Genomic DNA, 13,656 nt, shown 5'->3' with positions numbered 1-13,656 from the left:
GAACTGCATTTTAAATTAACTTTAGCACTTGCTTTTAATAAATTTTTTACTTAGTAAATGAGATGTGATGAGAAAATCATGAAGTTACTTTTTGCTTAAAATCAAGTCATTATTATTTTTCAAAAGAGGTATTTATTCTTATTAGAGAGGCAGCTTTCCAGAGAGAAGGAGAGGCAAAGATCTTCCATCTGCTGGTTCACTCCCCAAGTGGCTGCAAGTGAGCCAATCCAAAGCTAGGAGCCGGGTGCTTCCTCTGGGTGTTCAACACAGGTGCAGGCTCCCAAGACTTTGGGCCGTCCTCTACTGCTTTCCCAGGCCACATGCAGGGAGCTAGAAGGGAAGTGGAGCAGCCAGGACACAAACCGGTGCCCCTATGGGATCCTGGCTCACGCAAGGCAAGGATCAAGCCACTGATCCTATGCGCTGGACCCGAGTCATTATTATTTGTTTTAAAATGTATCAAATTTGTTGGCTTTTGGTGTGTTGTCACAAAAATCTATCTGAAAATGTGTATGGGGGTAATAGCTTATACTTCCCTGTTTTCCTACTTATATTTCTTCCTGTGGTTAAAAAAATAGTAAAATTTTATTCCTGCAGTAGCAAATCAGGATTATTAGGATGAAATAAATATCATTACTTCATTGTGTATCAGGTATTATGCAGGTCATATAAACCAATGAGCTGCTTAGATTTGGCTTAGCAGGGTTAGGCTTCTGCATAGTAACTTACTTATTGCTGGTTCATAAAAAACATCCTAAGTTATCACGCAAAGTTATCCTAACAACAACCAGATAGGGCTATTTAAGAAAAGCCAAGATAATCTCACCTTTGTTGTTGAGGGGAATCTGTTTACTGCCAAACAGGTTGGATCAGCAGTGGGTGATGTTCTCAGTAGAGGATGGCTGTATTTGGATTCTCTGTGATGTCATTAAAATTTTTGGATTTTGGCATCTGACTCAGACAGCCTGTTAGATTTTCTCTTTTAGTACAAAAATATCCCTTGCTGCCAGTATATTCAGAAAGATGGAATCCTGCAGGAGTTTATTTTAACATTTTCAGACCCTTTGATTGCGTGCTTCTTTGAGAGCTCATTCATGCAGTTGGTGCAATACAAGCAAGCATTTCTCTGTTTATTTGAGAATGGAATTGCTAGATTATAGGTTCTGCACATCAGCAGTGCCAACGAGTTTTCCAAAGAGATGATAACAATTTACACTCTTTCTAGCTTCTCAGTTCTCACCCATATACTGCCATGTGTTGTGTTCCATCTAACAATGTGTCAGTCCAGATAAGTATGCGCTGATACTGATGGGGCTTTCCTGCTCGTTCTGGATGCCCACTGGTGTTGAATGTCGCCTCCTCTCCCTGCTAGCAGTCTGCATTAGCCTTGTCTGTGATCCATCTGACTCTCTTGTTTTCTATGTATAAGGATTCCTTGTATATTATGGATGCTAGCCTTTTAGAGATATCAGAATGATCGTGGAAAACGGAATTTAAAGATAAATTTATTTTGCTATAAAGGATTACATCCATTTTGTTAAATTCTCCTCCCTGCCAGATTTTTTTGTAACAAAATACTTAATTTTTAATTCCATTTTTCCCCTGTATGTTTCAAGTTATTCTCATACCTTTGTGGCTTGTCTTTTCACTTTGTCTACAGTGCCTTTTTTTTTTTTTAAAGATTTATTTATTTATTGGAAAGTCAGATATACAGAGAGGAGGAGAGACAGAGAGGAAGATCTTCCATCCGATGATTCACTCCCTAAGTGAGCGCAACAGCTGATGCTATGCCTATCTGAAGCCAGGAACCAGGAACTTCTTCCAGGGATCCCACAGGGGTGTAGGGTCCCAAGGCTATGGGCCATTCTCGACTGCTTTCCCAGGCCACAAGCAGACAGCTGGATGGGAAGTGGGGCTGCCGGGATTAGAACCGGCGCCCATATGGGATCCTGGGGTGTTCAAGGTGACGACTTTAGCCGCTAGGCCACGCTGTCGGGCCCTACGGTGCATTTTAATGAATGGATTTTATTTGTCATCAACCTCCCCACCTTAGTATGTGAGAGCATAATCCAGGTAATTTTTTTTTCAGTGCCTGAAGTCATTTTGAGAAGCAAAGCATCAATCTTACCTATTTGAATGCATTCATCTTGTTTTTCCTCTCGATAAGGTAACAGATGTGGAACATCTGGTTACCTAGTTTTAGATCTAGTTGTGATGGTGGTTTTCTATAAATTATATGCTCTGGTCTGCTTTTGTATCAGTCATGTTTGAAAAACTAATGAATCTGTCATAACAATGATTTGATGCCTTTGGAATACCTAACTTGTCATGGCAAGCAACCAAATGAGGCTAAGAATTCACCAGAACAGTCAGATTGAGTGAGCTTAGATACACTGAATTTGCTGCGAGAGAGAGAGAGAGAGAGAGAGAGAGAGAGAGAGAGAGCGCACGACAGGCATCGTGCAGCACACACTGTGCCCTGAGGGCTGTCTCTCTTTAGGGGGAGTTTTCTTGTGGTCCAATGGGTTTCCCCAGTGAAGTGATTTGTCCGTCTGTGCGGCTGGAGCTTGGCCCTAACTAGGGGCTTTCCCAGTCCATCACATCCGGGAGACCTTCCACACACCTCAACTTTAAATAAGTGAGAATAAGCATGTCAGAAGAACCATATTCTCATGGCCTGGAATATGACAGAAAGAGACTTGGTTTTGGTTGAATTTATACAAGTTTAAAATACGGGGATAACTACTTTTTTCCCCTTTCCTTTTAGGTATTGGTGGCAATTTGGTGGCCATTCAGGCTAGCAGGATTTCAACCTACCTGCATTTACATAGCATTCCAGGAGAATTGCCTGATGAACCCAAAGGTTGTTACTACCCATTCAGAACGTTTTTTGGTCCAGGTATGTGCTTGTGGATTGTTGTATATTTTATTCCAGAGACTATTGCTCTTTAAAACTATAGGCAGGCAATATTTGTTTGTGTGAATATATGCAAGTTGCATAGCTGTTTGGTTTCAGATAGCTTATTTCCATGAACAAAGATCAGTTTCTAAAGGTCCTTTCTGTAATTTTCTATTCCTCACTCAGGACTATCTCGTTTATTTCTCAGGAAAAAAGTGCACGACAAAGCCTTGCTGAGTGATGTAGGGAGATCGATCTGTTCTGTTTTTCTGATGTTAATCTTTTTGGCCCTTCTGAATTTAGCCATTTGATTCTAAAACACGAAAACGGATAATCTTAGTTGCAAGAAACAGTGTGTTATTGCTGTCAGGCAGACACTGAAAAACTAAGGCCACAATGTAGAACCTTACAGTGTAGAACGTCCTTCTCATTCCCCTCCCCTTGCCAGTGAAAGTAAGTGTGATTATTGGCATTGAATAAAGATCAGAACTGTCCAGCCAAACCAGTTAAGACACCATTGACATTCCCTGTCTTAGATCAAAGTGCCTGGGTAAAGTCCCAGCTGCACTTCTGATTCCAGCCTCCTGCTACTGTGCACCTTGGGAGACAGCAGTGATGGCTCAAGTACTTGGATCCTTCCATCTTTGTCAGAGACCCAGGATGAATGCCAGGCTCTTAGCTTTCAACCTGGTCCAGGCTTGGCTGTTAGAGGCATTTCCAGATAGAACCAACAGAGGGCAAATCTCTTGTTGTTTCGTCTTTCCCATCCCAATAAAATGAAAATTAAAAATATTGAGGGCCCACATTGTTATAGATCAACAACCCCATGCTAGGTGGAGGTATTGCTGTAGAACTCTGCTCCAGGTCTGCTCACTAAATGCGCAGAAAGCCAATCACTGACATTGCTGTAATGAAAGAAAGTGAGTGCAGGCAGGGCTCGAACTGACACCCATAAGAGGGGTCAGTGCTGCTGGCAGGATCCTTTGTGCTGTGCCACAGCGCTAGCACTGCAAATGACGTCTTGAATATCGTGGTTAGAATCTTGTGGGTTCAGCACCATCATTCTCCCAATCCAGTGAATTTTGATAAAGGACAGACAAGGACAGTTTGGGCTAAGAGACAGGCTGGGTTCTGCCTTAATGACAGGAGTTCAGGCTCGTGCTGCATACAGCTTGTGATGGTGGCATCCCATAACAAAGTGCCAGTTGGAGTCCTAGCTGCTCTGCTTCCAATCTGACTCCTGCTGATGCACCTGGGAAAGCAGCAGATGATGACCCACGTGCTTAGATCACTGTCAGCCATGTGGAGCACCAAGATGAAGTTACTGCTCCCAGCTTCACCTTGTCCCAGTTTTGGCTGTTGGTGGTGATTTGGAGAGTAATCCAGCAATGGAAGATTCTCTCTCTTTCCTGTTTCCCCTTTTCTGTTGCCCTGCTTCGCACATATCACTTCTCTCTTGCCTCCTATCTCTTTTACTCTGCCTTTCAAATAAATAAAAAGTCTTTAAAATATTTTTAAAAAGAAATGCCTAACCCAGCAATATCAGTGACAGAACTTTAAAGGAATAAAGTTAAAATGTCACAGAACTTTAAGCATTTTGTGTTTTCTCTTTTATCGTCTCTTTATTTTTATGAAAGATGTTAAACTCTGACCAGTATTCTTCATAGCAAATTTTAAACAGCCAGCTGTAATTAGTATATAACAAATAATGGGAAATTCAAATGAAGTGCATTGTAAATAGTTGAAATTTATTACAATTGAATTTTAATTCTATGTAGTAATAAGAAAGTAATTCTCAAATTATAATAACTAAGATCTACTACTAGCCAAAATACGATTTTATTTGAATGACTTTTACATTTTCTGTTACAGGAGTAAATAATAAGTCTGCCCAAGTTCTACTGCTTTTGGTAATTCCTGGACATTTAATATTCCTCTATACTATTCATTTGATGAAAAGTGGCCATACTTCTTTGACTGTAATCTTCGTAGTCGTGTACTTATTTGCTGCTGTGTTACAGGTAAGGTTGAAAACCTCTTGAAATCTCTTTTTTTGTCAGATAGCCATAAAAATATAGCTATGTAAACCTAGATGCATGTGACATATTTCACTGTTTCAAAAAATCGAGTGAATGCCTTTGTAATGTTTTCATTGTCTTTCAAAACTTCTTTATTTGAAGGCAGAGTTAGAGAGGAGGACAGATATCTTCTGTTGAGTGGCCACATCAACTGGGGCTGGGCCAGGCCAGAACCAGGAGCCAGGAGCTAGGAGCCAGGAACTTCATCTGGGTCTCCTATGGGGGTTCAGGGGCTCAAGAACAAGCCATTTTTCACTGCTTTCCCAGGTAAATCAGCAGGGAGCTGAATTGGAAGTGGAGCAGCTGGGACTCAAGCCAGTGTCTATATGAGATGCTGGCACTGCAGACAGAAGCTTAACTTGTTGTACCATAGCACCAGCCCCTGATTTGAATTTTCTTCTTCTTCTTTAAGATTTAAGTAGATTTTACAGAAGAGAAGAGGTCTTCTTTTGACTGGTTCATTCCCCTAATGGCTGTAATTGCCAGAGCAAGCTAGGCTGACTTGAAGCTGGGGGCTAGGACTCCTTAAAGGTCTCCCACATAGGTGCAGGGTCCCAAGAATTTGAACCATCCTCCATTGCCTTCCCAGGCCATAAACTAACAGCTGGATTGGAAGTGGAGCAGCCAGGGCATGAACTGGCTCCCACATGGGTGACTGGTGCTATAGGGTGAAAAATTAGCCTGCTGTGCCACCATGCTGGCACTTGATTTGACTTTCTTAAAATAAGCTGAGGGCCAGGTGTTTCCATTTTTAATAAGAGGTGGAGAAGGAAGTCAAGACTGGACTGGGCAAAAACAAGGAATTCAATCCAGGGCTCTGTGGTTGGCAAGAAGCCAGTGACTTGAGCTATCACAGCTGCCTTCTGAGATCTAGAACCTGGAACCAGAAGCCAGAGCCAGGAACTGAAATCTTGTACCCTGGTAAGAGACTCCGTCTTAACCAAGCACCTCCTTCAGGGCTGTTTTTAAGACAGAATGTTTGGAAGTCGTGTTTTCTCAGTTCCCTGTCCTCCCTCTCTTGCTTTCTCTGTTTTGTATGAACAGCTCTTCTGATAGATTCCTGAGGAAGGGCATGGGAGTAAATTCCTTAAGCTCTTGCATATTATAAAATTCTATATTCTACTCTTCTCAGCTAATGCATTCACTGGATGTAAGATTCTGTTTATTTTAGTATTTTGAAGCATTGTTTCACTGTCTTTTGACTTGTTATATTGCCATGGAGGTCAGATTGCAATCTTTCCTGATCTCATTGTGCAAAGTAATTTATCTTTCCGAAGCTTGCAAGAATTTCTCTTCTCACTGTTGCTTTTAATAAACCCCAGATGCTCATAGTTCTTAAACTCCAAGCTGATGTATGGTGGTATGGGCATACGTGGTCCATTTTGTTTATTTACTTTCAGTTAACTGTAGTACAGTGAGGGTTTGTAATGTACATTTCCTTTTTCCTGATGCGGTTTCTTACCACCTTGAGAGTGGAGATCAGGCCCCTTTCTCTTCAGTATTCCTCACCAAGTATGCGGTAGTGGCTGTTTTCAGAATTCTTGATGTTATGTTAGCTTTTCAGACAATATTCATTGAGAAGTCTCCTCCCTGATTCCCTGGTCACTTAAATAGAGGAAGTCTGTTTGAAAGGACCTTGATTTTTAGGTTTATTTATTGGATATATATATATATTGCAGTGTTTCTCATTTGTCTTCTCTTTCCAGAATCCTGTCTTGGCTATCGAATGTAGTTTGAGTGGCCTTGTTCTCTATTTCCCACCCCATACATACACAACACCATTGTCCTAATCTCTTCTTTATCATATTAACGCCTCCGGTTTATATGTCAGTCTCACATATTCCAGAGAAAGGTTGTTTGTTTTACTCATTTTTGTATATCCAGCACCTAGCTCCAGCTTTAGTGGCCAATGAATGTTTGTTGAACTAAGTGACTACTGTCATGTCAGATCCATCTCCTCTGTCAGCGGTGCCCATTGTCTAGATATGAGAAATATGGAATTTCTCATTAAAAATGCAGATTTTCTTTGCCTTCAATAACCACCAATTTTCTCTTTCATCAGCATAGATATTTAAAAGACAATGAGATAAAACCTCAAAATCTAACAATGATTGATTAAAAGGATAAGGTTTTGCTTTAGAAATGGCATAATTTGATACCTAGAAAAAGGGAAGGGTCAGGGTAAAATTGAGATTATAGTAGGTGAAGCCACATGAGAGTAAAATTTGTGGAATTAATACTCTAAACTTTAGGGTTTTTTCTATATATTGTACTTTTTTGGTATGTACTGTAGAATTTTTCCATAATAATGAATTTTAAGAACTAAAGTTTTAAATTCCAGATTTTGGGGCTGGCATTGTGGCTTATCAAGTTTAGCTGCTGCCTTCAACATTTTACATGGGTGCCAGCTCAAGTACCCACTGCTCTACTTCCAGTTCATCTCCTTGCTAAGGTGTCGGGAAAGGTGGAAGGGGAGGGTGTTAGTACTTGGACTCTTGCCACCACGTGGAGACCCAGAAGGAATTCCAGGCTCCTGGCTTTGGTTTTGGCCCAGCCATGGTCATTGTCATTTGGGGCATGAACCAACAAATGTAAGATAGCTCTCTATCTGTCCCTTTCTCTCTCTCTCTATACTCTGCCCTTCAAATAAATAAAATTTTTTCAAATGCTTCCACAGAATTATTTTTTGAACATATTATGGCTCTAGTTTTAGTCCTACACCTGCTTGGACTTCAAGTGAGGCATGAAATGGTTAAGTTGTTTCTTATTTTGCTTTTGGCATATAATGTCATTTTTGAAACTCTAAAAAGTTAATCCAATTATATGTCTATGATTATATGCTTGGGATATTAAGTGTCTTTCTGTTAGAAGGAACCTGTTGAATTTCACTTTGCTATGTGATATTTAGGCCACTGAAGCCAGTCAGAGGATGTCATAGGCTATACCATTACTCATTTTCTTGCCCTGTTCCTAAGAACATATTACTTTGAACCTGTCAAATTCAGGAGTAGTGTGCCAGGGTACAAACTGGTGCCCAAAAGGGATCCCAGTGGATGCAGGGCAAGCATTGAGCCACTAGGCTATTGCGCCAGGCCCCAAAACACTTTAAAGCCATTGTTTGAGCAAAGAAAAAAATAGCAGTACATCTTGATTCATTTCTCTGCTTAGTTTGATGCCACTACCATTTCCTCTTTGTATTGTAAATCCTAAATATACATATATGTTTTTTGGAAATACAGAAGTATAGATTTGGATGACAAAAACCTCAACAGTGATAAAAAGATTGCCTTTATGGGCCAAGTGTTTGGCTTAATTGGTGCAGATACCTTGGTCTTCGAGTACCTGGGTTGAGTGTCACGCGGGGTCTCATCCCAGGGGCCTCCTGATACCAAACCTGGGGGCACAAGGGCCATCTTAAGCAGTTAGGTCCTTGCCAATCACATGAGAGACCTACACCCAGTTCCCATCTCACAGGTCGGCCCAGTTCTGTCATTGTGGGTGTGTGGGCAGTGAACTAGTGCATGGAAGGTCTCTGTCTCTCTGCCTCTTAAAGAAATGAAACAAGATTGCCCAAAGACAAACTGAAAGAGGAAAAATAAATGAGTAAAACTAATTTTGGGTGAACTCAAACATGAATAAATCTATTACCATTGAAGTGTCACTGTTTCTGAAATCCATTATTTTGCTCATTTGATTAAAAACAAAACTCCTTTTTGTTTTACTATTAAATTTTTTCTTTTTATTCTGTGAAGCATCTCAGTGAGAAAAGAAAAAATAAAGAATTTTCTAGCTTTTGGTGCCTATTGAAGTCCAACAAAATGCTTGTTAATATAATTGACCAACAGTGTATTAAAACTGTTTCTAAATGAAATCCTAATTATTTTAGGCACTGATTGTTTAATGCAAAATTAGATTAGTAAGAATCCCACTAAGATTTTTAACAGCACCAAATCTCATGAGAGGTGGATTGCGTTGGTTTGGTTATAGTCCGTCTTTGCCCTTGACTGTGATCTGTGCTTTCCCGTGGGACAAAGAAAAATTTATCTTTTCAACAGTTCTTATGCATTATCACCTAAGCTATTCCTTCTGAAGTATCATTTCTTTACCAGTACCCTTATCTAGGCTTAGTGACTTGAATCACTTTTCAAGTCTGTATAAGTTGCAGAAATAATATTAGCAGGAGTGGGCATTAGGTACAGCATTGAGCAGACCAGTTTGGAAACCCATAACGCATATGGAGAGCCACTTCAGATTTCAGCTTCTTGCTTGTGCCCTCTCTGGAAAGCAGCAGGCGAGGGTTCAAATTTGTGTGTCATTGCCATTCTCACAGGAGACCCAGGTTGTGTTCCTGGCTCCCAACTTTGACCTGGTCCAGCCCTGGCCATTGCAGGGGGGTGGGACATAAACAGGCAGATAGACTCTCCCTTTCTCTCTCTCTTTCTTCCTTTTTAGTAAATATGGATTTTCTTTTTAGATTTTTTAATATAATAAGAAAAATTCCTTCTATTTTATAGGTCCCATTCTAAAAAGATAACCATGCTTTCCTTCTTCCTTCCCGCTGTCCCCTCTCCTTTTCTTTTCCGTTTAATTTTTGCAGTAACTTACTTTCAGTTTATTTTATATTCACAGGCCTAATGCACCACTAATCATAAAGTTCCTCAAGTAAAAACCAGGAAGACCACTGTTCCACAGGGATAATAGCAGTCACTTTATGTAGTATTTACTATGAGCCATGTACTGTTCAGGCTTCAGGCATGCTACATACGTGAACTCACTGAGTTCTTGAAACAACCCACTGAGATCAATTTTGTTATCATTTCCTGAGAAAAGACAATGACATGGAAGTTAAGTAACTTGTATAATGCTACACAGCAGAAAAGAGTTTGATTCTAGAATCTATTCTCCTAGCCACTGTGTTTCATAGTAAGTTTTGGCACAGGCATTGTGGCCACTGCCTACAATGCTGGCATCCTGTATGGGTGCCTGTTTGAGCCCTGGAGGCTCCAGTTCTGATCCTGCTCCCTGTTAATTTACCTAGGAAAGCAGTGGAAGATTGTTTGGATGCAAGGGGCTCCTGTGTCCATGTCGGAGACCCACATGAAGTTCCTGGCTCCTGGCTTCAGCCTGGCCCACTCCCAGTCATTATTCTTTGCATTTCTGGTTATACTTTTTGCCTTATTGGAGTGTTCATTCTATAGATTGTATGCCTATTGGTCAACTAGGTTCCAGTCAATAGAAAAAATAAGTCAGGAGTATTCTGAAAGAGACAGTGCTATGGAAGTTTATTATTTTGTTCTATATGAGAAGGAAGTTTTATGGTGGATAAAATGTTGCTTTGTGGAATTCACATAAGATACCATTTTAGCACAAGAGAATAGTGTTAGATAAATAAGAAGACAGCGTATTTATGGAATATCACCAGAAATTTTCTGGAACATTGGGTTCATGAAAATGGTGGTAGGTTAAAAAATTACAGGCTACAGCCCAAATATGAAGGAACTTGAAAAGCAAACAGAATTTTATTTGTCCTAAAGAATGGTGATTTTTCAACTTGTTTTTCCATTCCCAATAAACTATTGGCATAAAGTAGGCCCTTATCAAATGGTGTGGTTATGGGTTTTATTTTCATTATTATTCTAACTCAGATCCTATTCCCAGATGAGTTATGAAGGAAAGGAACTCAGCAATCAAGGTGTTTTCATAGGTTGCTTGATCTCATCCACATTCTCTTCTTTTTTTCTCTGAATTTTAATCTACCAGCTGGAAAGTGAGGATCACTTCATTCTTTCTATGTGACAGTTCTGCCTCTGTCTTGTAATTGTCTGTCTGTCTGTCAGCCTGGGTTGACAGAGAAGTAGGAAGAAAATGATAAAGGAGATATGAGAGGAGGATGTACTGTTCCAGGAGGGCGTTTTTTTCCCCTCTGCTGTAAAAATATCTAACTTCGAGAGTTGATTAATGTAGTTATCTTAAGGTAGACAGTTGGAGCAGATGAATTTTTGAGATTCCTTTTTGAGAAGCCCTGTAATGTTTGTGATACAGTGGTGTGATTATGCTACCATTGCTTGGTTTGCTGGGTCCTAACATCAAGATGCTTTCCTAAACCCTTATTTGTTTCTGTGCTATGCATGGGCTCAATGCCACGATCACACACAAGGTGATGTGATTGCTGCCTTGGAGGCACAGTGCTGGTCCCTGTGTGAGAAGGCACTGGGAGAGGGAACTGACTGCAGTCTTGTGAAGCCTCATGAAGTCAAGGAGAAGCAGGGGAGCTGAGCTCCTTCTCACCTCTTGTCCACTGTTCGGTGCTCTAGATCCTGCTGCGACTGTCGACCTCAGCTGGAGAAACTTTGTCATCATCTTAAAAAAAAAATTACAACATAGCTTAATTGAAAAGCATAAAAATTCAGGAAATTGCCAGAATAAAGTCTTGGTTGATAAGTGATCTCAGAGCATTCACTCCAAAATGTTTATTCAAATGATTCTGTGATTTTTAGAAAGAAGTATTTAGCGCCATATTACTTCTTAAATTTTAAAGCTAGGTGTCCATGTTGGTTTACCTAGTAGATATCATCTATTTTTTTTTCTATCAAGTAGGAATTTATGTTAAAGCAGAAAGTTCTTAAAGGTTTACGCATCTATTAAAAGAGCAACTTAGACATTGCTATTAGACTAGTGGTTAAAACATCCGTTAAGCACCAGCATGAGAGTGTTTTTTTTCACTACCCAGCTATAACTCCTGATTCCAGTTTTCTCAACCATGATGGCTCAAGTACTTGGGTTTCCGTCCCACACTTGGGAGACTTGGATTAAATTCCCAGCTCAGCCCAGCCAAAGTTTCTCCAGCTGAGGTGCAGGTGTTTGGAAGGTGAGCCAGTGATAAGAGCTTTCTTTCTCTCTTCGTCTCAAAGGAAGGCAAGAGAGAAGGGAGGACAAGAGGAAGGGCAGGAGGAAAGCATACTGAAAAGGCCGTCACTTAGTATCTGAAACACAGAGATAGGTAGGCAGTTGTAAGATGCCAGCCAAGATGCCTGTATCTCAGAGTGCCTGGGCTCAAGTCTTGGTTGTGGTTTCCAGTTCTAGCTTCTGCTGATGCAGACACTAAAAGACATTGGATAATGCTCAAGTGGCTGGCTCTTTGCCCCTCATGTGGGAAACCTGCATTGAATTCCTAGCTCCCCGCTCCACCCTTGGCCAGCCCCAGCTGATGTGAGCACTCAGGGAATGAACCAGTAAATGGCAGCTTTCAGTTTGTGTATGGAGGAGAGGATGTTTATTGATTGAATGAATTTAAAATGAGTCTCGTGGCTACTTGTGATTCTGGCAAAGTACATCTTGATTTTTGTTAGGAGTGGGAGGATTTATTTTATTCTCAGTTCACCTCTGTTCTTTACTCAACCAAAGCTGCAAGAGAAATGATTAGGAATTGTCAGACTTTCACCTCTGATGCTGATTGTCCTTGTGGTTGAGTTTTCCTTCGCGAAGACCTGTTTTTCAATTTAAGTGAAAATCAACATAATTCCTCTCTCTCGCTCGCTCTCATTTGTTGAAACAACTTCTAGCACAGTGTCTGTGCAAAAGTATTTGAGAGCCTGGAAAGTAAACACTAAGTAATGGTGAGACAACCGAGAGTAATTAGAAATATTTTAACAAGAGTCTAGAATGCACCTCTTTAACAAGACTTCAGATGTTTTGGCTCTAACCAAAAAACACATCTCAGTTATTCTTCAGTAGCCAAGCTACCTTTTCCCCTAGCTTAGGAGAGTGGTTTAGGTTGCCCAAAAGAAAATCCAAAGCCATTCTGTTAACTGTTAATTGTTATCTGTAACTATTTAGATTAAAGAAATTAAACTGTTCCTCCAGAGCCTAGGCTGTGTTGTTTGCTACATCTGGCAAAGTGGAGGACAGATTTTTGTTGACAACCTATATGTATCCAACTCCTGTTGGTGGGGTGGTGTCTTTAGAAATCTCTTCTATCAGTTATTACTTCCCCAGAAAGGAATGTTAATGCTATATGGTCCGCCAAGGGTCCTAGGGAGATACATCCTTCAACTGACTATGTAGAACAATTAGCCTTGCTTTGAAAAACCCCAAATCCCATATAATAAGAAAGAACTAGGTGTTGAACAAAAGATATATCCAAAAGATATATCCAATAAAGACAGAATGTTCTGATGGCTTTGGGTGAAGCCGTCTACTTTAAGCAGTCATCACTTGGAGAATCTTGAGTTAATAAATGTCGTGGATCACCTGCTTCCAGAAGTTCTCTGTAGACTTCCTGGCTTAGGTTCTATAATGAATGTTACTTTCTAGTTCTTCTAAGGATCACTCCCATTTTTCCAGAGGTTGTTAGAGGATGGGATCAGCTCAAATTCATCTAGGGATTAAATTTCAATCATTACTTTGGCCTGACATAGTAGATATTTTTAAAGTAAATCTTTAGTCTTATTTTACTCTTGGATTGTTTTTTGGTATTTTATTATTAGCTATGTTTTTTCATTTGACTTTTGATTTCACTGAAAGCATTGACTGTGTCTTATTCCTCTGTGAATGTGCCAGCAATCTTATCACTGGAGCTTTTTCTATGCTAGATATAAATAAGTATTTGTTAAATTAGATTCAAGATATTCTGAGTGTTCTTTGATTAACAGGGCAAACACTTGGTGTAAATAACAGATC

The 13,656-nt window shown here is 40.1% G+C and overlaps 1 protein-coding gene across 1 annotated transcript in view; it reads left to right on the top strand.

The window, feature by feature from the left end:
- SLC41A2 (solute carrier family 41 member 2) overlaps window positions 1-13,656 on the top strand; it is an 81,094-nt gene that overhangs the window by 53,768 nt on the left and 13,670 nt on the right. Inside the window, exons 8-9 of the mRNA XM_040984748.1 lie at window positions 2,768-2,899; window positions 4,772-4,920. Coding sequence (XP_040840682.1) covers window positions 2,768-2,899; window positions 4,772-4,920 — 281 coding nt within the window. The remainder of the gene's footprint in view (window positions 1-2,767; window positions 2,900-4,771; window positions 4,921-13,656) is intronic.

Source organism: Ochotona curzoniae, unplaced genomic scaffold (genome assembly GCF_017591425.1).
Source record: "Ochotona curzoniae isolate NIBS_2020 unplaced genomic scaffold, NIBS_Ocur_1.0 contig_1014, whole genome shotgun sequence".
NCBI lineage: Eukaryota > Metazoa > Chordata > Mammalia > Lagomorpha > Ochotonidae > Ochotona > Ochotona curzoniae.
The sequence above is the reverse complement of the archived record's forward strand: the minus strand, read 5'-3'. Positions and strand labels throughout refer to the sequence as shown.